The 25122-nt window shown below is 45.9% G+C and overlaps 1 protein-coding gene across 1 annotated transcript in view; it reads left to right on the top strand.

The window, feature by feature from the left end:
* The window catches only part of LOC145348241 (cilia- and flagella-associated protein 45-like), a 112914-nt gene that overhangs the window by 69872 nt on the left and 17920 nt on the right, over positions 1-25122 (top strand). Inside the window, exon 9 of the mRNA XM_080196442.1 lies at positions 21028-21141. Coding sequence (XP_080052568.1) covers positions 21028-21141 — 114 coding nt within the window. The remainder of the gene's footprint in view (positions 1-21027; positions 21142-25122) is intronic.

The raw sequence follows: 25122 nt of genomic DNA, 5'->3' as shown, positions 1-25122 counted from the left end.
CCATGAGGAAATTAGATTGTCTCTGAATTGTTTCTGCTTATAAAATGGAACGGTAGTGGGTTCCAAGCTACGATGACTCCCTGTGATGAAGTTCTTCCATACATTACTGCTGTATCTATTTTTATAAGCCAATCCATGGCTTACAAAGGAAATTAGAGTATCCAATGTAAGAAAGATTGGCCAAGAAAAATATTAGGTCTGAGGATTGGGAGCAGTTTAGAATTCAGCAAAGAAGGACCAAGGGATTGATTAATAAGGGGAAAATACAGTACAAAAGGAAGCTTGCAGGGAACATAAAGACGGACACTAAGAGTTTCTATAGAAACATGAAAAGAAAGAGGTTAGTGAAGAGAAATGTAGGCCCCCTACAGACAGAAACGGGGGAATCTTTAAGAGGAGACAGAGAAATGGCTGAGCAACTGAATACATACTTTGGTTCTGTCTTCACAAAAGACACAAATCAGATACCAGAAATGTTGGAGAATTCAAAATTTAATGAGAGGAAAGAATTAAGGGAGATCAAAATTAGTAGAGAAATGGTGCTGGGAAATCGATGGGATTGAAGATGGATAAATCCCCAGGGCCTGATAATCTACATCCCAGAGTAGTTAAGGAAGTGGCTCTGGAAATACTGGAATCATTGGTGGTCACCTTCCAGGATTCCATAGACCTGCAGATGGGATGGTAGCTAATGTCACTCCAATATTCAAAAAAATGGTTAGAGAGAAAATGGAATTGTAGACCAGTAAGCTTAACATCGATAGTGGGGAAAATTCTCAAATCTGTTATCAAGGGCTTCATAGAGCATTTAGAAAGCAGTGGCAGGATCAGACAGAGTTAGCATAGATTTATGAAGGGGAAATTATGCTTGACAAATCTGTTGGAATTCTTTGAAGGTGTAACTAGTAGAGTTGACCAGGGGGAACCAATCGATGACACAAAGCTTGGAGGTGTTGTGGATAGTTTGGAGGGATGTCAGAAGTTGCAACAAGACATAAATAGCACGCAAGACGTGGCGGAGACGTGGCAGATGGGCTTCAACCTGGATAAGTATGTGGTGGTTCACTTTGGCAGGTCAAATGGGATGATGGAATATAATATTAAGGGTAAGACTCTTAGCAATGTGAAAGATCAGAAGGAGCTTGGGGTCCGGGTTCATAGGACGCTCAAATCAGCTTCGCAGATAGAGGATGTGGTTAAGAAGGCGTATGGTGTACTGGCCTTCATCAATCAAGGAATTGAGTTTAGGAGTCAGGAGATAATGCTGCAGCTGTACAAGACCCAGGTCAGGCCCCACTTGGAGTACTGTGCTCAGTTCTGGTCGCCTTGGTTTTTCGAGATTGGCCTAGTGCTTCATGTCATTAGTGTGTGCCTAAACTGGACCAGATACTGGGCAAGACGACAGCTCAGTGACTATCGCTGATTGCTGAGCAGACACATGGATTTGGGCCGGTGTCTGTGGGAGTTTGCGCATTCTCCCCGTGCTTGCGTGGGTTTTCTCCGGGTGCTCCGGTTTCCTCCCACACCCCAAAGATGTGCTGTTAGGCTGATTGGCAGGAATAAATTGTCCCTAAATCAGTTTCCCTCAATCTGGATGGCCATAAAACATTAGATAGGGGTCGTGGGTGGAGAGGGGGGCTGGTGGTGTTGAGATGGCGGCGCTGGCTCGTTGGGCCGAAGGGCCTGTTTCCTGGGCTGATTTTGTTCTTTGTTCTCATTACAGGAAGGATGTGGAAGCCTTTGAATGGGTGCAGAGGAGATTTACAAGGATGTTGCCTAGATTGGGTGGCATGCCTTATGAGGATAGGATTGAGAGAGCTCAGTTTTTTCTCCTTGGAGAGACGAAGGATGAGAGATGACCTGATAGAGGTGTATAAGATGTTGAGAGGTATTGATCGAGTGGATTGTCAGAGGCTTTTTGCCACAAGAGGACACAGGTTTAGGGTGCTGGGGAGTAGGTACAGAGGAGATGTCAGGGGTAAGTTTTTCACTCAGAGGGTGGTGGATGTGTGGAATTGGCTGCCGGCGGTGATGGTGGAGGCAGATTCAATAGGGTCTTTTCAGAGACTTTTGGATGAGTACATGAGACTTAGTAAGATAAAGGGTTATAGGTAAGCCTAGTAGAGAGAGATATGTTCAGCACAACTTATGGTCCGAAGGGCCTGTTTCTGCTGTAGTTTTTCTATGTTCTATGTTCTATGTAATATAAACAAAGAGAACAAAGAAGAACACAGCACAGGAAACAGGCCCTTCGGCCCAACGAGCCTGCGCCGCCATCTTAGCAATGTGTTTTTCCTCCTCCACCCTTGACCCATGTCTGTACTTACGGTACCCCCATTGGAAACCAGATTAAGGGGAGAATAATTTAGGGACAATTTGTTACACCAATCAGCCTAAGAGCACATCTTTGGGGTGTGGGAGGAAACCGGAGCACCCGGAGGAAACCCACGCAAGCACGGGGAGAATGCGCAAACTCCCACAGACACCGGCCCAAATCCATGTATCTGCACAGCAAACAGTGATAGTCACTGAGCTGTTGTGGTGCCCATCTGCTGGTCCAGGTTTAAGCACACACATCGACACCAAGTACTAGGCCACTCTCGAAACATCCAAGAGCAGCCCACGCACGACCCACCATGTGCATGCCCTTCGTTAGACAGCAAGGTGGACCGATGCACCTGTGGAGTAAAAGAGAAAAAACATCAACACATGTAACATTAGATTTCCAGGAACGTCCCGAGGCTCTGATCCTTATTTAAAATATTCTCCTATAACCCTCCATCCCTGTTTCACTCATGTGTCTATCTAAGTAAACCTTAAACAAGTCCAACGTGCCTGCCTCCACCACCTTACTTGGCAGTGCATTCCATACCCCCACGACCCTCTGTGTGAAAAACCTCCCTCTAGCATCCAAATTATACTTCTCCCCCCCCACCCTAAGCTCGTGACCCCTCGTGATATTTGTCTCCAATCTAGGAAAAAGCCTGCCACTGTTTACTCTATCTATACCCTTCATTATTTTATACACCTCTATCAGATCTCCCCTTAATCTCTGTCTTTCTAAGGAAAAGAGCCCCAGTTTACCCAATCTTTCCTCATAACCCAGTCCTTCCATACCAGGCAGCATCCTGGTAAACCTCCTCTGCACTCTCTCCATGGTCTCCACGTCCTTCCGGTAGTAAGGTGACCAGAAATGAAAGCAGTACTCCAAATGTGGTCTAATCAACGTTCTGTACAACTGTAGCATTAGACACCAGCTCTTGTACTCTATACCCCTTCCTACAAAGGCTAGCATTCCATAAGCTTTCGTTGCAACCTTCTCCACCTATGTTGCCACCTTCAGTGACTTGTGTACTTGCACTCCCAGGTCCCTCTGCATTTCTATACTCTTAATCGGTCTACCCTTTATCATGTAACTCCCCTCTACATTATTCCTTCCAAAATGCATCACCTCGCATTTATCAGGATTAAATTCCCTCTGCCATTTATCTGCCCAAATACCAGCCTATCTATATCCTGCTGTGTCACCTGACACTCCTCCTCACTATCCGCCAATCCTGCCATCTTTGTGTCATCTGCAAACTTGCTGATCATACCACATACGCCCTCTTCCAAGTCATTTATATATATTACGAATAGAAGGGGTCCCAGTACTGAGCCCTGCGGCACACCACTGGTGACAGACCTCCAGCTAGAAAAGGACCCTTCCACTACTACTTTCTGTCTCCTGTTGCCCAGCCAGTTTTCAATCCATCTAGATACCTGTCCCTGTATCCCTTGAGCCTTAACCTTTTTTACCAACCTACCGTGAGGGACTTTGTCAAACGCCTTACTGAAATCCATATAGACGACATCAACGGCTCGTCCTTCGTCAACCGTTTTTGTCACCTCCTCAAAAAATTCTACCAGATTCGTAAGGCAAGACCTCCCCTTAACAAAGCCATGCTGCGTATCCCTAATCAGATCGCAACGCTCCAAATACATCCTATCCCTAAGAATTTTTTCCAACAACTTTCCTACCACTGACGTCAAACTCACCGGCCTATAATTACCAGGGTTATCCCTACTGCCCTTTTTAAACAGCGGTACCACATTAGCTACCCTCCAGTCCTCTGGGACCTCACCTGTGTCCAAAGAAGAGACTTTCAGCAAGCACTTGACAAAGTCCAACAACAAGAGATTATCGTGCAAGATTAAAGCGCATGGGATTGGGGGAAGTGTATTGAAATAGAAAGAAAACTGGTTGGCGAAAGGAAACAAGGAGTAGGAATTAATGACAGGCAGTAATTAGTGCGGTATCACAGGGATCGGTGCTGGGACCCCAGCTATTGACAATGTATAAAGAAAAAGGAACAACCCAGCACGGGAAACTGGCCCTTCGGCCCAATGATCCCGCGCCGCCATTTTAACAAAGCATTTTCCTACACCTACCTTGACCCATGTGTATGTGAATTGTACCCCTACTGTAACCAGATTCAGGGGAGAATAGTTTAGGGACAATTTGTTACACCAATCAGCCTAAGAACACATCTTTGGGGTGTGGGAGGAAACTGGAGCACCTGGAGGAAACCCACGCTACTACAGGGAGAACAGGCAAACTCCCACAGACACAGGCCCAAATCCATGTGTCTGCACAGCTAACAGTGATAGTCACTGAGCTGTTGTGGTGCCCATCTGCTGGTGAGGGAACAAAATGTAACATCTCAAAGTTTGCAGATGATACCAAGTTGGATGGGAGGGTGAACTGTGATGAGATGCAGAAATCCTCCAGAACGATCTGGGCATTTTGGGTGAGTAGGCAAATCAATGGCAGATACAGCATAATTTGGTTAAATGTGAGGTTATTCACTTTGGAAGCAAAATCAAGAAGGCAAGTTTCTCCCTGACTAACTGTAAATTGGGAGAGGGGAGTGTGCAGCGGGACCTGGGTGTCCTTGTGCACCAGTCACTGAAGGTAAGCATGCAGGCGCAGCAGGCAATGAAAAAGGCAAATGGCACGTTGCCCTTCATTGCGAGAGGTTTCGAGTACAGAGTAGGAATGTGTTGTTGCAATTATGCAAGGATGGGAATATATGATCCCCCGAAGGGTAAAGGGTTTTAGCTAAGTCGGGCAGCATGGTCGATGCAGGTTTGGAGGGCTGAAGGGCCTGTTCCTGTGCTGTAATTTTCTTTGTTCTTTGTCCTTTGTAGAGGGCCTTCGTGAGGCCGCACCTAGAGTATTATGTGCAGTTTTGGGGTTTCCTTTTCTAAGGAAGGATGTCCTTGCTCTCAAGAGAGAGCCACAAAGGTTCACCAGGCTGATTCCAGGGATAGAGGCACTGATGTATGAAGAGAGATTGAGTAGGTTAGGATTGTTTTCACTAGAGTTCAGATGAATGACGTGGGATCTCACAGAAACTTCTAAAATTCGAACAGGGCTAGACAGGGTAGATGCAGGGAGGATGTTCCTAATGATGGTGGAGTTGAGAACCAGGGGTCATAGTCCGAGGATTCGGAGTAGACCATTGAAGACAGAGGTGAGGAGACATTTCTTCACCTGTAGAATTCATTACCACAAGAAGTAGTTGATGCCAAAACGTTGAATGTATTCAAGAAGGGGCTGGATACGGCATTTGGGGTGAATGGGATCAAAGGTTATGGGAAAAAAGCAGGATTAGACTAGAGTCATAGAGGTTTATAGCATGGAAACAGGCCCTTCGGGCCCTTTTTTAAAAACTCCTAAGCTAATCACAATTGCCCACATTTGGCCCATATCCGTCTATATCCATCGTACCCATGTAACTATCTAATGCTTTTTAAAAGATAAAATTGTACCCGCTGCTACTACTTCTGGCAGCTTGTTCCAGACAATCACCACTCTCTGTGTGAAAAAACTGCCCCTCTGGGCACTTTTGTATCTCTCCCCTCTCAGCTTAAAACTATGCCCCCTAGTTTTAGACTCCCCTACCTCTGGGAAAAAGATATTTGCTATCTATCTTGTCTATGCCCCTCTTTATTTTATAGACCTCTATGAGGTCACCCCTCAGCCTCCTACGCTCCAGAGAAAAAAGTTCCAATCTATTCAGCCACTCCTTACAAGTCCTTCCATCAAGTCCTGGTAGAATCCGAGTAAATCTTTTCTGCACTCTTACTAGCTCAATAATATCCTTTCTGTAATGGGGTGAGCAGAATTGCACACAATTTTCCAAGTGTGGCCTTACCAATGTCCTGTACAACTTCAATAAGATGTCCCAACTCCTGTATTCAATGTTCTGACCAATGAAACCAAGCATGCCGAATGCCTTCCTCACCACTCTGTCCACCTGTGACTCCACTTTCAAGGAGCTATGAACCTGTACCCCTAGATCTCTTTGTTCTGTAACTCTCCCCAGTGCCCTACCATTAACTGAGTAAGTCCTGCCCTGGTTCAATCTACCAAAATGCATTACCTCTCATTTGTTTAAATTAAACTCCATCTGCTATTCGTCAGCCCACTGACCCACTTGATCAAGATCTCGCTGCAGTTGAAGGTAACCTTTCTCGCTGCCCACCGTGCCATCAATCTTGGGGTCATCTGCAAACTTACTAAGCATACCCCCTATATTCTCATCCAAATCATTGATATAAATGACAAATAACAGTAGGCCCAGTGCTGATCCCTGAGGCACACTGCTGGTCACAGGCCTCCAGTTTAAAAAACAACTCTCTACAACCGCCCACTGGCTTCTGTCAAGAATCCAATTTTGTATCCATTTAGATTCCTCACCCTGGATTCCGTGAGATTTAACTTTATGCAACAATCTACCGTGTGGTACCTTGTCAAAGGCCTTGCTAAAGTCCATGCAGACAACATCAACTGCACTGTCCTCATCAACCTTCTTGGTTACTCCTTCAAAAAACTCAAATAAATTTGTAAGACATGATTTTCCACTCATAAAGCCATGCTGACTGTCCCTAACCAGTCCTTGCATCTCTAAATGCCTGTAGATCCTGACTGTAAAAATACCTTCCAACAATTTACCCACCACAGATGTGACACTAACTGGCCTGTAGTTCCCAGGCTTTTCCCTGCAGCCCTTTTTAAACAAAAGCACAACATTTGCCACTCTCCAGACTTCAGGCACCTCATCCGACCTATCGATGCTTCGAATATCTCGTCGAGGGGAGCCACAATTTCCTCCCTAGCCTCCCCCAACGTCCTGGGATATACCTCATCAGGTCCTACAGATTTATCTACCTTGATGTGCTCTGAGACTTCCAGCACCTCCTTCTCTGTAATATGTACACACCTCAGGACATCAATATTTAATTCCCCAAGTTCCCTAACATCTATGCTTTTCTCAACAGTAAATACTAATGAGAAATATCCATTTAGGATCTCACCCATCTCTTGTGGATCCGCACATAGATTACCGTGTTGATCCTTAAGAGACCCTGTTCTCTCCCTTTTGCTCTTTATGTATTTGTAGAAGCTCTTTGGGTTTTTCTTTGCCTTATCTGCCAAAACTATTTCATGTCCCCTTTTTGCCCTCCTGATTTCCCTTTTAACTTTACTCCTACACCCTCTCTCCTCTTCAAGAGACTCACTTGATCCCAGCTGCCTATGCACGTCATGTGCCTCTTTCTTCTTCTTGACCAGGGCCTCAATATCCCGAGTCATCCAGGCATCCCAACTTTTGCCAGCCTTGCCCTTCACTCTAAGAGAAATGTGTTTACCCTGAACCCTGGTTAACACTCTTTTGAAAGCGTGCCACTTACCAGATGTCCCTTTTCCTTCTCACAGACTCCCCCAATTAACTTTTGAAAGTTCCTGCCTGACACCATCAAAATTGGTCTTGCTCCAATTTAGAATATTAACTTTTGGGACAGACCTATCATTCTCCACAGCTGTTTTAAAACTAATAGAATTAGGGTCACTGGTCCCAAAGTGATCCCTCACTAACACTTCTGTCACCTGCCCTTCCTTATTTCCCAGAGGAGGTCAAGTTTTGCCCCCTCTCTAGTTGGGCCATCCACATACTGAATGAGAAATTCCTCCTGAATACACTCAACAAATTTCTCTCCATCCAACCCTCTAATACTATGGCTGCCCCAGTCAATGTTGGGAAAATTTAAATCTCCGACTACTACCACCCTATTTTTCTTGGACTATTGAGTTGGACGATCAACCATGACCGTAATGAATGGCGGAGCAGGCTCGAAGGGCCAAGTGGCCTCCTCCTGCTGCTACCTTCCATCTTTCTATTTTTCAAAACCATAAATCTGTGTTCTCTAGTCTTTATACCATCAACTAATGGGAACTGATTTTCCTTGTCAACCTTGTTCAAATCCAGCAATAAGATAGATAAACAAGCAACACAAATAGAGATAAACATTGGGTAATTTCAAGAAGAAATTAGAAATAGCTCTTGGGGCTAAAGGGATCAAGGGATGTGGGAGGATCCCATATTCAGCGATCAGGATATTGAATTCGATGATCAGCCATGATCAAAATGAATGGCGGAGCAGGCTCAACGGGCTGAATGGCCTAGTCGTGCTTCTAATTTAGAACATAAAACATAGAACATTACAGCGCAATACAGGCCCTTCTGCCTTCAATGTTGCACCGACCTGTGAAACCCATTTAAAGCCCATCTAACCTACACTGTTCCAATGCCATCCATATGTTTATCCAATGACCATTTAAGTGCCCTTAATATTGGCGAATCCACTACTGCTGCACACAGGGCATTCCACGCTCTTACAACTCTCTGAGTAAAGAACTTACCTCTGACATCTGTCCTATATCTATTTGTGATTTTTATCAATGACTTGGAAGAGGGGGCTGAAGGAACAAAGAAAGAACAAAGAACAACACAGCATGGGAAACAGGCCCTTCGGCCCAATGAGCCCACGCCGCTATTTTAACATTATGAGTACCCTCCTCTACCCATGACCTTTGTCTACACCTATTGGGGAAGATTGAGAGAAGGCTAATTTAGGGACAATTTGTTACACCAATCAGCCTAAGAGCACGTTTTTCGGGATGTGGGAGGAAACTGGAGTACCCGGGTGGGTTAGTAAATTTGCTGCTGACACTAAGATTGGTGGAGTAGTGGATGCGGTGGAGGGCTCTTGCAGGCTGCAGAGAGATGTTGATAGGATGCAGAGCTGGGCTGAAAAGTGGCAGATGGAGTTCAACCCTGATAAGTGCGAGGCGATTCATTTTGGTAGGACAAACTTGAATGTGGATTACAGGGTCAACGGCAGGGTTCTGAGGAATGTGGAGGAGCAGTGAGACTTGGGGTTCATATCCATAGATCTCTGAAGATTGCCACTCAAGTGGATAGAGCCGTGAAGAAGGCTTATAGTGTGTTAGTGTTTATTAACAGGGGGTTTGAGTTTAAGAGCCGTGGGGTTATGCTGCAACTGTACTGGACCTTGGTGAGACCACATTTGGAATATTGTGTGCAGTTCTGGTCACCTCACTATAAGAAGGATGTGGAAGCATTGGAGAGAGTGCAGAGGAGATTTACCAGGATGCTGCCTGGTTTGGAGGGTAGGTCTTATGAGGAAAGGTTGAGGGAGCTGGGGCTTTTCTCTTTAGAGTGGAGGAGGATGAGAGGTGACTTAATAGAGGTTTATAAGATGATGAGGAGGATAGATAGAGTGGACGTTCAGAGACTATTTCCTCGGGTGGATGTAGCTGTTATTAAGGGGCATAACTATAAGGTTTATGGTGGGAGATAGAGGAGGGATGCCTGAGGTAGATCCTTTACTCAGAGAGTGGTTGGGGTGTGGAATGCACTGCCTGCTGTGATAGTGGAGTCGGACGCTTTAGGAACTTTCAAGTGGTTATTGGATAGGAACATGGAACACACCAGAATGATAGGGAGTGGGATAGCTTGATTTTGGATTCGGACATAGCTCAGCACAAAATCAGGACCGAAGGCTTGTACTGTGCTGTATTGTTCCTTGGGAGCACTGAAGAGAGGCAGCGATTTGTAAGAGGAGAGCTTGAGGATAAGTTAAAGCGATTTTTAAAATTAACTTTGCTAGTTTTTTTTTAATCTTATACCGGAAACCGGAAGCAGTCTGCAAAGGGACTTGGGTAGTTTTTTTCCTTACCATAAATTGGATTAGTGAGGAATCCCGATACTCTACGCAGGTAGAGTACCCCACCCTCCCACCTCCTCTAACCTAAAAATGAGAGAGAGAGAGAGAGAGAGGGGCTCGGAGTGAGAACAGGTAAGTTTGTTTTTGTTTTTTTTGTGTGTGAGCTGGAAGGGCTTTGACTCACAGGGCCTAAGCGAAAAGGGTGAGGCAAGGTAAGTTTATAAGTTTTTATTACTTTTTTCTCTGTATTTCTAAAAAGGGCAATTCCGAGTGTGAGGCCAATATGTTGTTGCCGATGCAATATGTGGGAGGTCCTGGAGGCTCCTGGTCTCCCAGACATCCATATCTGTGCTGGGTGTGTGGAGCTGCAGTCCCTAAGGGACCAGGTTAAGGAATTGGAACTGCAGCTCGAGGACCTTCGTCTCATTAGAGAGAATGAGGAGGTAATTGACAGGAGCTACCGGCAAGTGGTCACACCGGGGCAACGGGAGGAAGGCAAGTGAGTAACGGTTAGGAAGGGGAAAGCTCACGTGATGGAGAGCGCGCCGGTAGATGTCCCCCTTCAAAATAAGTACCCCTGTCTGAGTACTGCTGGGGGGGACAGCTCACCTGGGGGAGGGAGCGGTGGCCGGGTCTCTGGAGCTGAGCCTGACCCAGAACTTCAAAAAAACTAAAAAAGAGAGCAGCAAGGCAGTGTTAATAGGGGACTCCATAGTGAGGGGATCAGACAGGCGTTTTTGCGGACACAGACGGGAGTCGCGGATGGTGGTTTGTCTCCCTGGAGCTGGGATCCGGGATGTCTCTGGACACGTCCCAGACATCCTGAAAGGGGAGGGTGAGGAGCCGGAGGTTGTGGTTTATATAGGTACCGCTGACATAGGCAGGAAGAGGGAAGGGGTCATGAAAAGGGATTATAGGGAATTAGGTAGACAGCTGAGAAGGAGGAACGCGAAGATAGTAATCTCAGGATTGCTGCCTGCGCCGCGGGAGAGTGAGAGCAGGAATAGAATGAGGTGGAGGGTGAATGCGTGGCTGAGGGACTGGAGCAGGGGGCAGGGATTCCGGTTCCTGGATCATTGGGACCTCTTTAGGGGCAGGTGTGACCTGTACAGTAAAGACGGGTGGCACTTAAATCCCAGGGGGACTAATATCTTGGCGGGAAAGTTGGCTAGGGCTACTGGGGGGACTTTAAACTAGAAAGGTTGGGGGGAGGGAATCGAGATCAGGAGACTGAGACCAAGGAGGTTAGCTCCCGGGTAGGGAAGGACTGTAGACAGTATGAGAGGGAGGTTAGACGGGTGATGGAGAAGAGAAATGCCCAGACCGAGGGTCAGAGGTGTGTCTATTTTAACGCCAGGAGTGTAGTGAACAAAGAGATGAGCTTAGGGTGTGGATTGCTGCTTGGGAATGTGATGTGGTGGCCATTACGGAGACTTGGATGTCTCAGGGACAGGACTGGATACTTCAGGTGCCAGGATTCAGATGCTTCAGGAAGGACAGGGAGGGAGGCAAAAGAGGTGGTGGAGTGGCACTGTTGGTCAGGGACAGTGTCATGGCTGCAGAGAAGATGGATGCCGTGGAGGGACTGTCTACGGAGTCTCTGTGGGTAGAAGTTAGGAACAGCAAAGGATCGATAACTTTGCTGGGTGTTTTCTATAGGCCGCCCAATAGTGACGAGGATGGAGGGTTATAGGAGACTGTTTTAAATAAGGATCAGAGCCTCGGGACGTTCCTGGAAATCAACTGTTATATGTGTTGATGTTTTTCTCTTTTGTTGTCTAACGAGGGGCATGTACACGGTTGGTTGTGTGTGGGCTGCTCTTGGATGTTTTGAGAGTAGCCGAGGACTTTGCGTCATTTGTGTTTGCTCAAAACTGGAGCAGCAGATGGGCACCACAACAGCTCAGTGACTATCACTGTTAACAGCGCAGATACATGGATTTAGGCCAGTGTCTGCGGGAGTTTGCACATTCTCCCTGTGGTTGCGTGGGTTTCCTCCGGGTGCTCCGGTTTCCTCCCACACCCCAAAGATGTGCTCTAAGGCTGATTGGTGTAACAAATTGTCCCTAAATTATTCTCCCCTTAATCTGGTACCAATGGGGTACCATAATGGGGGTACCATAGGCATAGACATGGGTCAAGGGTGGAGGAGGAAAAACACATTGTTAAGATGGCAGCGTGGGCTCGTTGGGCCGAAGGGCCTGTTTCCCGGGCTGTGTTGCTCTTTGTTCTTTCTTTGACAGGGAAGTTGAGGTGCAGATAGGGAAACAGATCCTAGAGAGATCCTACAGAGTTGTCGTGATGGGAGACTTTAATTTCCCAAACATCGACTGGAATATCCCTAGGGTAAGGGGTTTGGATGGGGAGGAGTTTGTTAGGTGTGTTCAGGAGGGTCTCCTGACACAGTATGTGGATAAGCCTACGAGAGGAGAGGCTGTACTTGACCTGGTGCTGGCTAATGAACCAGGACAGGTGATGGATCTCTCGGTGGGAGAGCATCTCGGGGATGGAGATCATAATTCTATCTCCTTCACGATAGCATTGGAAAGAGATAGGATCAGGCAGGCTAGGAAGGTGTTTGTCTGGAGTAAGGGCAAGTATGATGATATCAGGCAGACAATTGGACGAGTAAACTGGAAGGAGGTGTTCTTGGGGAAAAGTACTGAAGGAAGGTGGCGGATTTTCAAGGAATGTTTGATTGGAGCTCTGCACGACAACATTCCAATGAGACAAGGAGGTTTTGGTAGATCGTGGGAACTGTGGTGCACAAAGGTTGTGGTGAACCTGGTCAGGAAGAAAAGAAAGGTGTACAAAAAGTTCAGAGAGCTAGGAGATGTTAAGGATCTAGACGAGTATAAGGCTTGTAGGAAGGAGCTTAAAAAGGAAATTAGGAAAGCCAGAAGGGGTCATGAGAAGGCCTTGGCGGGTAAGATTAAGGAGAATCCCAAGGCCTTCTACAAATATGTGAAAAGTAAAAGGATGAGAAGAGAAGGGATAGGACCTATAAAAGGTGAAGGGGGAAAAGTCTGTGTGGAACCGGAAGAAATGGCAGAGGTGCTTAATGAGTACTCTGCCTCAGTATTCACAGTGGAAAGTGATCTGGGAGGTTGTACTACAGGTTTGCAGCAGACGGAAAAGATTGAGTATGTGGATGTTAAGAAAGAGGATGTGTTGGAACTTTTAAATTCTATCAATATAGATAAGTCGCCGGGACCGGATGGGATGTACCCCAGGTTACTGTGGGAGGTGAGGGAAGTGATTGCAGAGCCCCTGGCAATGATCTTTGCATCGTCGATGGAGACGGGAGAGGTTCCGGAGGATTGGAGGATTGCGGATGTGGTTCCTATTTTCAAGAAAGGGAACAGGGATAGCCCGGGAAATTATCGACCGGTGAGTCTGACCTCAGTGGTTGGTAAGTTGTTGGAGAGGATTCTGAGGGACAAGATTTATGAGCATTTAGAGTGGTTTAGAATGATCAGGAATAGTCAGCACGGCTTTGTCAAGGGCAGGTCATGCCTTACGAGCCTAGTTGAGTTCTTTGAAAATGTGACTGAACACATTGACGAAGGAAGAGCGGTGGACGTGGTGTACATGGACTTCAGCAAGGTGTTTGATAAGGTCCCCCATGCAAGACTTCTTGAGAAGGTGAGAGGGCATGGGATCCAAGGGCCTTTGGCCTTGTGGATCCAGAACTGGCTTGCCTGCAGAAGGCAGAGAGTGGTTGTGGATGGGTCTTTTTCTGCATGGAGGTCAGTCACCAGTGGAGTGCCCCAGGGATCTGTTCTGGGACCCTTGCTGTTTGTCATTTTCATAAATGACCTGGATGAGGAAGTGGAGGGATGGGTTAGTAAGTTTGCCGACGATATGAAGGTTGGTGGTGTCATGGATAGTCTAGAGGGATGTCAGAAGTTGCAGCGTGACATAAATAGGATGCAAGACTGGGCGGAGAAGTGGCAGATGGACTTCAACACGGATAAATGTGTAGTGGTCCATTTTGGCAGGACCAACGGGATGCAGGAGTACAATATCAAGGGTAGGAGTCTTAGCTGGATTGAAGAGCAGAAGGATCCTGGGGTCTGGGTCCACAGGACTCTTAAATCGGCCTCGCAGGTGGAGGATGTGGTCAAGAAGGTGTATGGTGTACTGGCCTTCATTAATCGAGGGATTGAGTTTAGGAGTCGGGAGGTAATGCTGCAACTTTATAGGACCCTTGTCAGACCCCACTTGGAGTACTGTGCGCAGTTCTGGTCGCCTCACTACAGGAAGGAAGTGGAAGCTATTGAGAGGGTGCAGAGGAGATTTACAAGGATGTTGCCTGGATTGGGAGGCATGTCTTATGAAGATAGGTTGAGAGAGCTAGGACTCTTCTCCCTGGAGAGACAAAGGTTGAGAGGTGACCTGATAGAGGTTTATAAAATGTTGAGAGGAATAGATAGGGTGGATTCTCAGAGGCTATTTCCCAGGACTGAAATGGTTGCTATGAGAGGACACAGGTTTAAGGTGCTGGGAAGCAAGTACAGAGGAGATGTCAGGGGTAAGTTTTTCACTCAGAGGGTGGTGAGTGAGTGGAATCGGCTGCCGTCGGTGGTGGTAGAGGCGAACTCGCTGGGGTCTTTTAAAAGACTTCTGGATGAGTATATGGGATCTAATGGCACTGGAAGTTACAGATAGTTCTATGGCTTGGTAGGTGTTGATGTGATCGGCGCAACTTGTGGGCCGAAGGGCCTGTTTGTGCTGTAGTGTTCTATGTTCTATATTCTGTAAGGAGAGAACAAAAGTTTTTAATTGATGATTATGCCCTAAGGTGAATGGGACAGTTTAAATCTCTCTAATTGGACATAATAGCAGATAGTTGACAAAATTATGTCTAAAACTCTTAGATAAGTTGCGAGAAAGTTCAACAGTCAATGTTGAGAGAATTCTGGATCTCAAAGGAGATGCCATGTTTTTAATAGTCTACTGAGAGAGGGAAAGTACAAGTTAAGAAATCCTCACTTTTTTAAATTCTTTCATGGGATATGAGTGTCACTGTTGCCCATCCCTAGTTTCCTGAGGGAAGTTGAGAGTTAACCACATTGCTGTGGCTTTGGAGTCATATGTAAGCCAGACCAGGTAAGGACGGAGATTTCCTTCCCTAAAGGACGTTAGATTTTTTTTTACAAACAATTGACAATGATTTCATGATCGTCAGTAAATTCTTAATTCCAGATTTTTATTGAATTCAAATGCCATCATTTGCCATGGCAGGGTTTGAAATTGGGTCCCCAAAACATTAGCTGAATTTCTGGATTAGTAGTTAAGTTTAAATTTATTTAAATGTCAAAAGTAGGCTTACATTAACACTGGAATGAAGATACTGTGAAAATGCTCAGTCGCCACACTCCAGCACCTGTTCAGGTACATTGAAGGAAAATTTAGCATGGCCAATGCACCTAACCAGTACGTATTTCAGACTGTGGGAAGAAACTGGAACACCTGAAGGAAACCCAGGCAGAAATGGGGAGAACATGCAGACTCTGCACAGACAATGACCCAAGCCGGGAATCAAGCCTAGGTCTCTGGCGCTGTGAGACAGCAGTGCTAACCACTGTACCACTATGCCAGCCTCAAATATAATGCCCAGGACTGGACGCATTCTTCAGATGAGGCCTAACTGATACATGTTCAACATCATCTCCTTACCCTTGTGCCCAATGCCCATATTAATAAAACCTTAAATACTATCTCTCTCAGCTATTCTCTGAAAGTGCCCTGCGACCTTCACTGACTTACATACATATACACCAAGGTTCCTGTGTTCCTGCACCTTCTTTCGTTTCTCCCTTTGTTTTATATTGTCTCCATTATTCCTGTCAAAACGAATGACATCATAATTCTCTGCATTGAACTTTACTGTCATTTGTCTGCCCCATCAGCTCATATGTCTGTGTCCTTTGGAAGCACAAGAAAATCTTCATCATAGTTGACAACACTTCTAATCTTCATATTATCCACAAATTTTAATATCACGCCTTGCACACCTCGGCCGAAGTCATTAATATATATCAGCAAGAGCAAAAGTCCCAACATTAATCGCTGAGGAATTCCACTATAAATCTTCCTCCAATCTGAAAATAACTATTTATCACTATTCTCTGTTTTCTGACAAAGACTAGCACCCCCACAAGTACTATATTGCTGTTGTTAAATGTTCCAATAATTTCTTGTTTAATGTCCTGTCTAAAAGTATAGCTACTGTTAATTGGTCTATAAACCAGTGTATACTGACTCTTGCTATTCCTAATCTCTAACCATACTGATTCTCCTCCACAGTCAAAACCCTTCCTCATTAATGTCTTTATGTCCTTTACAATCAGCCCTCTGCATTCTGTCTGTCTTATTCAAATATTGCATAACCTGCAATATAGATTTTCCAGCCTTGGTCAGCTTGTAATCATATCTCTCATAACAATTAGGTCAAAACCATTTAGAAACATAGAATCATAGAAATCATAGAAATGAAGTCTGTATTAGGGAACAGGAGCTGGAACTGGATGAACTCAGGATCATTTGGGAGACAGAGACAGTTATAGAAAAAAGCCATACGGAAGTAGTAACTCTTAGAAATGAGGATACTTTGGATCCTCATGTTCTTATGTTCTTATACTTGGGTGACTGTTAGAAGGGGTAAGAAGCAATCAGTGCAGTGATCCCCTGTGGCCATTTCTCTGTTTAACAAGTATACTGTTTTGGATACTGTTCGGGGGGGAAGACTCACGAGGGGTAAGCCATGGGGTACAGGTCTCTAGCACAGAGTCTGTCCCTGTTACTCAGAAGGGAAGGGGGAAGAGGAGTAAAGTATTAGTCATTGGGGACTCCATACTTAGGGGGCAGATAGGAGATTATGTGGGAACGAGAGAGAATCTGGCTTGGTGTGTTGCCTCCCAGTTGCTAGGGTCTGTGATGTCTCGGATCGTGTTTTCGGGATCCTTAACGGGGAGGGGGACCAGTCCCAAGTTGGGGTCCACTTAAGTACCAAAGACATAGGTAGGAAAAGGGATAGGGATGTAAGGCAGAAATTCAGGGAGTTAGGATGGAAGCTTCGAGCTAGAACAAACAGAGTTGTTATCTCTGGCTTGTTACCCGTGCTGCGTGCCAGTGAGGAGACGAATAGCGAGAGAGAGCAGTTGAACATCTGGCAACAGGGGTGGTGCAGAAGGGAGGGATTCAGGTACCTGGATAATTGGAAGACATTCTGGGGTAGGTGAGACCTCCATAAACAGATGGTCTACACTTGAACCAGAGGGGTACCAATATCCTGGAGGGGAAATTTGCTACTGCTCTTCAGGCGGGTTTAAGCTAATTCAGCAGGGGGATGGGAACCTGAATTGTAGCTCCATAGACAGGAGGTTGAGAGTAGTGAGGTCATGAATAGGGTTTCAAGGTTGCAGGAGTGCACCGGAAGGCAGGAGGGTGGTTTGAGGTGTGCCTACTTCAATGCCAGGAGCATCCTGAATAAAGTGGGTGAACTTGCAGCATGGGTCGGTACCTGGGATTTCGATGTTGTGGCCATTTCAGAGACATGGATAGAGCAGTGACAGGAATGGTTGTTGCAGATTCCAGGGTTTAGATGTTTCAGTAAGATCAGTGAAGATGGTAAAAGAGGGGCAGGTGTGGCATTGTTAGTCAGGGACAGTATTATGGTGGCAGAAAGGATGTTTAATGAGGACTCGTCTACTGAGGTAGTATGGGCAGAAGTTAGAAACAGGAAAGGAGAAGTCACCCTGTTGGGAGTTTTCTACAGGCCTCCGAAAAGTTCCAGAGATACAGAGGAAACAATTGCAAAGATGATTACATAAGGACATAAGAAATAGGAGCAGGAGTAGGCCATCTAGCCCTTCGAGCCTGCCCCGCCATTCAATAAGATCATGGCTGATCTGAAGTGGATCAGTTCCACTTTCCCGCTCTCTCCCCATAATCCTTAATTCCCTTATCTATCAAAAACCTATCTACCCGTGACTTAAATATATTTAGCGAGGCAGCCTCCACCACTTCAACGGGCAGAGAATTCCAGAGATTCACCACCCTTTGAGTGAAGAAGTTCCTCCTCAACTCTGATCTAAACTGCACCCCCCCACCCCCCACTCCTATCTTGAGGCTGTGCCCTCGAGTCCTGCTACCCTGCTATCCTGATTCTGGATAGGAGTGAAAGTAACTTGAGCTGTGCCAGAGAAGGTGGTGGAAAATGTTACAATAGCAATGTTTAAGAGACATCTTGACAAATACATGAAGAGGCAGGGAATAGAGGGATATGGCCTGCATATAGCAAAAGTTCTTTAGTTTGGAACAAAGAACAAAGAAAGTTATTGCACAGGAACAGGCCCTTCAGCCCTCCAAGCCTGCACCAACAATGCTGTCCAATTGAACTAAAACCTCCTACCCTTCCAGGGACCATATCCCTCTATTCCCATCCTATTCATGTATTTGTCAAGAAGCCCCTTAAAAGTCACTATCATATCTACTTCCAATACCACCCCCGGCAGCGAGTTCCAGGCACCCACCATCCTCTGTGTAAAAAACTTGCCTCATACATGTCCTTTAAACCTTGCCTCTCCCACCTTAAAACTATGTTCCAAGTAATTGACTCTTCCACCCTGAGAAAAAGCTTCTGACTTTTATAAATGAACTAGATGAGGGTGTAGAAGGATGGATTAGTAAATTTGCTGACGACACCAAAGTTGGAGGAGTTGTAGACAGTGAGGATGGATGTTACAGTTTGCAGAGGGACATAGATAAGCTGCAGAGCTGGGCTGAGAGGTAGCAAATGGAGTTTAATATGGAAAAGTGTGAGGTGATTCACTTTGGTAAGAGTAACAGGAGTACAGAATATAGGGCTAATGGAAGGACTCTTAGTAGTGTTGACGAGCAGAGAGATCTCGGGGTACATGTGCATAGCTCCCTGAAAGTTGGCACCCAGGTTGATAAGGTTGTTAAGAAGGCGTACGGTGTGTTAGCTTTTATTGGTAGAGGGATTGAATTTCAGAGCCGTGAGGTCATGTTACAACTGTACAAAACTCTGGTGCGGCCACACTTGGAGTATTGCGTACAGTTCTGGTCGCCGCATTATAAGAAAGATGTGGAGGCATTGGAAAGGGTGCAGAGGAGGTTTACCAGGATGTTGCCTGGTATGGTGGGAAGGTCTTTTGAGGAAAGGCTGAGGGACTTGAGGTTATTTTCATTGTAGAGAAGAAGGTTACGAGGTGACCTGATTGAGGCATACAAGATGATCAAAGGATTGGCTAGGGTGGACAGTGAGAGCCTCTTACCTCGGATGGTGATGGCTAACACGAGGGGACATAGTTTTAAATTAAGGGTTTGGTAATTATAGGACGGGTGTCAGAGGTAGGTTCTTTACTCAGAGGGTAGTACGGTCATGGAATGCCCTGCCTGCAGCAGTTGTGGACTCGCCAACTTTAAGGGCGTTCAAATGGTCAGTGGATCGGCATATTGATAACATTGGAATAGTTTAGGTTAGAGGGTCATTAGATTGGTTCCACTGGTCGGCGCAACATCGAGGGCTGAAGGGCCTGTACTGTGCTGTAATGTTCTATGTTCTATGACTATTCACTCTGTCTATGCCCCTCATATCTTGTAGACTTCCAGCAGGTCGCCCCTCAACCTCCGTCATTCCATTGAGAACAAACCAAGGTTCTCCAACCTCTCCTATAGCTAATGCCCTCCATACCAGGCAACATCCTGGTAAATCTTTTCTGTACCCTCTCCAAAGCCTCTACATCCTTCTGGTAGTGTGGCAACCAGAATTAAACACTATACTCCAAGTGCGGCCTAACTAAGGTTCTATAAAGCTGCAACATCCTTACTTGAGAAAGATATACTGGCACTGGAGGGGATGCAGAGGAGATTCACTAGGTTGATTCCAGAGTTCAGAGGATTGGCTTATGAGGAGAGACTGAGTAGACTCTGGCTGTATCCACCTTGCCAGCTCACACCTGATCCCATGCAACTTCACCTTCTGTACCAGTCTGCCATGTGGGACCCTGTCAAAGGCCTTGCTGAGATCCACGTAGACAACATCCACTGCCCTACCCTCATCAATCATCTTCATCATTTCCTCGAAAAATTCGATGAAGTAAGTGAGACACAACCTCCCCTTCACAAAACCAGGCGTCGTGTGTCAACACAGACTTGGTGGACCGAAGGACCTGTGCTGTACTGTTCTTTGCACTTTGTTCTTTGACTCCCACCTCTTTCTGCTGTCTTTGACAAAGGATGCGTGTCTTGTGTCTGGATCCTCAAAATAGTTAAATGCCTCATGCATTAAGAATTGAAAGGAGAGGGTTGTGGAGCCCTTTGCCCTAGCAGATCAGTAGACTCTGGATGGCCACCCTGGATTATGAAATGTATGCTGGTTTTGAATTTGTTCTGTGCATCACACAGATGAGTCATTTGAATATCTTCAGGGATTTGAGATACAAGTTTCTCTTATTCCGCCAGGTAGCTCCTTTTGTTCCGGGGTTACAGATAGACATGGATTCAACCATTTTAAGGTCTTTTCCAGATTAAAATTTTAGAGAGAATAATGAGTGTAGATCTGTGCATATTTTATAAGAAAAACATACAGGGTAAGTTCCCCTCACAATATCAAAAGAAAGAATGATTCTGATACTCACTCATGGGACCCACCATCCTCCAGTCTGAAAAATAAATTGCCCCTTTCTGTCTTAAAGACATATTTTATCCAAGTTGATCCAGATCCTCAAATTCTAGGGGGTGGGAGGAGTGGAAGAGAAAGGGGGAAGAGAGAAGCAGAAAATTAGAGAGGGGGAGAGAGAGAGGGAACAAGAAGGAGGAAGAGAGATGGTAGAGTGGGAGGGATTGGCAGGGTTAGGGAGCAAGAGGGGAGAGAACTTTACTCAGTAACTAACCGTGCTGTACCTGTATTTTTCTTCCCAGAAAAGAGAAGCTGAGTTTGAGGAACGGCAGAATCACTTGAAACGAGAAAAAGCTATCGAAGTGGCTCGATTACAGGCTCTGCAAGAACGAGCCCATGATCACAAGGCAGAACAGGTGGGTGAGCGATATTTCCCTGTTGAAGAGGGCTGAGATACATCAGTCATTGAACTGATATTTCATGGGAGAGGAGGGAGGGCATCAGAGACACCAGTCTGTGCACAGAGGTAAGTTGACAGGGATTACCTTTGACACCTAGATAGCTTTTGACTGTGTGATGTCAAGGAGCTCTAGCAAAACTGAAGTCAATTAAAATTAAGGGTGAAAACCCTCCACTGATTGTAGCCTGACATAGCATAAAGCACTGTTACGAGGCCTTTAAACTAAATAGCAGTGTGAGAGGGCTTATCTGACTGGAGATTTAGAAAGTTAACAAGAAGGGACAAGGCAGTACTGCAAGATTGTGATGAGCAACAACAGCAGTCAGTGTATTGATAAGCAGGGACTATGACAGTAGTCAGTGAAGATATTTGCTGATGACACCAAAGTTGGAGGTGTGGTAGATAGTGAGGAAGGGTGTCTTAGTCTACAGGGAGACTTGGTCAAGTTGCAGAGCTGGGCCGAGAGGTGGCGGATGGAGTTTAATGCGGAAAAGTGTCAGGTAATTCACTTTGGCAGGAATAATGGACGTGTAGAGTATAGGGCTAACGGTAGGACTCTGAATAGTGTGGATGAACAGAGGGATCTAGGTGTATGTGCACATAGATCCCTGAAAGTTGGGAATCAAGTAGATAGGGTTGTTGGGAAGGCATACGGTGTCTTGGCGTTTATTGGTAGGGGGATTGAATTTAAGAGCCGCAGCGTCATGTTGCAACTGTACAAAACTCTGGTGCGGCCGCACTTGGAGTATTGTGTGCAGTTCTGGTCCCCACACTATAGGAAGGATGTGGAGGCTTTGGAGAGGGTGCAGAGGAGGTTTACCAGGATGTTGCCTGGTATGGAGGGGAGGTCCTATGAGGAGAGACTGAGGGATTTGAGGTTGTTTTCATTAGAAAGAAGGCGGCTGCGAGGGGACCTTATTGAAACATATAAGATGATCAGAGGTTTGGATAGGGTGGACAGTGATAGCCTTTTTCCTCTGATGGAGAAATCTAGCACGAGGGGGCATGGCTTTAAATTAAGAGGGGGTAGTTATAGGACGGATGTCAGGGGTAGGTTCTTTACCCAGAGGGTGGTGAGGGATTGGAATGCCCTGCCTGCTGCAGTTGTAAATGCGCCTAGTTTGGGGGCGTTTAAGAGATCCGTGGATAGGTTTATGGACGAAAAGGGATTGGTTTAGGTTAGTGGGTCATTGTTTTTTAACTGGTCGGCGCAACATCGTGGGCCGAAGGGCCTGTTCTGCGCTGTAATGTTCTATGTTCTATGTTCTATGTTCTAAGACTCCTGGTCCTGATGGAATACATCCCAGGGTACTAAAAGAGATGGCGGGAGAAATAGCAAATGCACTAATGGTAATTTACCAAAATTCGCTGGAATCTGGAGTGGTTCCTGCAGATTGGAAAACAGCAAATGTGACACCACTGTTTAAAAAAGGAGGTAAACAAAAGGCAGGTAACTATAGGCTGGTTAGCTTAACGTCTGTAGTAGGGAAAATGCTTGAATCTATCATCAAGGAAGAAATAGCGAGCCATCTGGATATAAATTGTCCCATTGATAAGATGCAGCATGGGTTCATGAAGAGCAGGTCATGTTTGACTAATCTGGTGGAATTCTTTGAGAACATTATATGTGCAGAGGACAATGGGGAACCTGTGGATGTGGTGTATCTGGATTTCCAGAAGACATTTGACAAGGTGCCTCACCAAAGACTGCTACATAAAATAAAGGTGCACAGTGTTACGGGTAACGTATTAGGATGGTTAGAGGATTGGTTAACGAACAGAAAGGAAAGAGTGGGGGTAAATGAGTGTTTTTCTGGTTGGCGATCAGTGACTAATGGTGTGCCTCAGGGATCAGTGTTGGGACTGCAATTGTTTACGATGTACATCGATGATTTGGAGTTGGGGACCAAGTGTAATGTGTCAAAATTCACAGATGACACTAGGATGGGTGGCAGAGCAAAGTGTGCAGAGGACGCTGAAAATCTGCAAAGGGATATAGATAGTCTAAGTGAGTGGGCAGGAGTCTGGCAGATGGAGTACAATGTTGGTAAATGTGAGGTCATCCATTTTGGTAGGAATAACAGCAAAATGGGCTATTATTTAAATGATAAAACATTGCAGCATGCTGCTGTGCAGAGGGACCTGGGTGTCCTTGTACAGGAATCTCAAGCAGTTGGTTTGCAGGTACAGCAGGTAATTAAGAAGGCAAATGGAATTTTGTCCTTCATTGCTGGAGGGATGGAGTTTAAAAACAGCGAGGTTATGTTGCAGCTGTATAAGGTGCTGGTGAGGTCACATCTGGAGTTACTGTGTACAGTTTTGGTCTCCTTACTTGAGAAAGGATATACTGGCACTGGAGGGGATGCAAAGGAGATTCACTAGGTTGATTCCAGAGTTGAGAGGGTTGGTTCAAGAGAAGAGATTGAGTAGACCCGGGCTATACTCATTGGAATTCAGAAGAATGAGGGAGATTTTATCGAAACATATAGGATTATGAAGGGAATGGATGAGATAGAAGCAGGGAAGTCATTTCCAATGGCGGGTGAAACTAGAACTAGGAGGCATGGCCTCAAAATAAGGGGAAGCAGATTTAGGACTGAGTTGAGGAGGAACTTCTTCACACAAAGGATTGTGAATCTGTGGAATTCCCTGCCCAGTGAAACAGTTGAGGCTCCCTCATCGAATGATTTTTAGGCAAGGATAGATACATTTTTAAGAACATAAGAAATAGGAGCAGGAGTAGGCCATCTAGCCCTTCGAGCCTGCCCCGCCATTCAATAAGATCATGGCTGATCTGAAGTGGATCAGTTCCACTTTCCCGCTTTCTCCCCATAACCCTTAATCCCCTTGTCTACCAAAAACCTATCTACCCGTGACTTAAATATATTCAGCGAGGCAGCCTCCACCACTTCAACGGGCAGAGAATTCCAGAGATTCACCACCCTTTGAGTGAAGAAGTTCCTCCTCAACTCTGATCTAAACTGCCCCCCCACTTATCTTGAGGCTGTGTCCTCTAGTCCTGCTATCCTTTCTAAGCAGGAAGAATCTCTCCACCTCTACCCTATCCATCCCTTTCATTATCTTATACGTCTCTATAAGATCCCCCCTCATCCTTCTAAACTCCAACGAGTACAGACCCAGTCTATTTAGTCTCTCTTCATAGTCCAACCCCCTCATCTCCGGTATCAGCCTAGTGAACCTCCTCTGCACTCCCTCCAAGGCCAAAATATCCTTCCGCAAGTGCGGCGACCAAAACTGCACACAGTACTCCAGCTGCGGCTTCACCAGTGCCCTGTACGGTTGCAGCAAGACCTCCCTACTTTTATATTCTATCCCCCTTGCTATAAAGGCCAGCATCCCATTCGCCTTCTTGATCACCTGCTGCACCTGCAGACTGGGGTTTTGCCACTCATGCACAAGGACCCCCAGGTCCCTCTGCACTGTAGCATGCTGCAGCTTTTCGCCCTTTAAATAGTAATCCCTCCTGCTATTATTTCTGCCAAAGTGGATAACCTCACACTTGCTAACATTGTACTCCATCTGCCAGGTCCTCACCCACTCGCTCAGCCTATCCAGATCCCTCTGCAGACTTTCCACACCCTCCACGCAATTTGCTTTACCACTCATCTTCGTGTCATCAGCAAATTTCCCCTACACTCAGCCCCCTCCTCCAGATCATCTATATAAATGGTAAATAGCTGAGGCCCCAGCACTGATCCCTGCGGCACTCCACTAGTCACCAACCGCCAATCAGAATAGCACCTATTGATACCAACTCTCTGCTTCCTATTAGACAACCAACCCTCTATCCACGCTAACACCTTACCCCCAACTCCATGATCCCTAACCTTCTGAAGCAACCTTTTATGAGGCACCTTATCAAACGCTTTTTGAAAATCTAGAAACACCACATCCACCGGTTCCCCTCTGTCTACCG

Source organism: Carcharhinus amblyrhynchos, chromosome 9 (genome assembly GCF_965287045.1).
Source record: "Carcharhinus amblyrhynchos chromosome 9, sCarAmb.v2.hapA, whole genome shotgun sequence".
NCBI classification, from domain to species: domain Eukaryota; kingdom Metazoa; phylum Chordata; class Chondrichthyes; order Carcharhiniformes; family Carcharhinidae; genus Carcharhinus; species Carcharhinus amblyrhynchos.
This window is presented reverse-complemented; position numbering and strand designations above follow the sequence as displayed.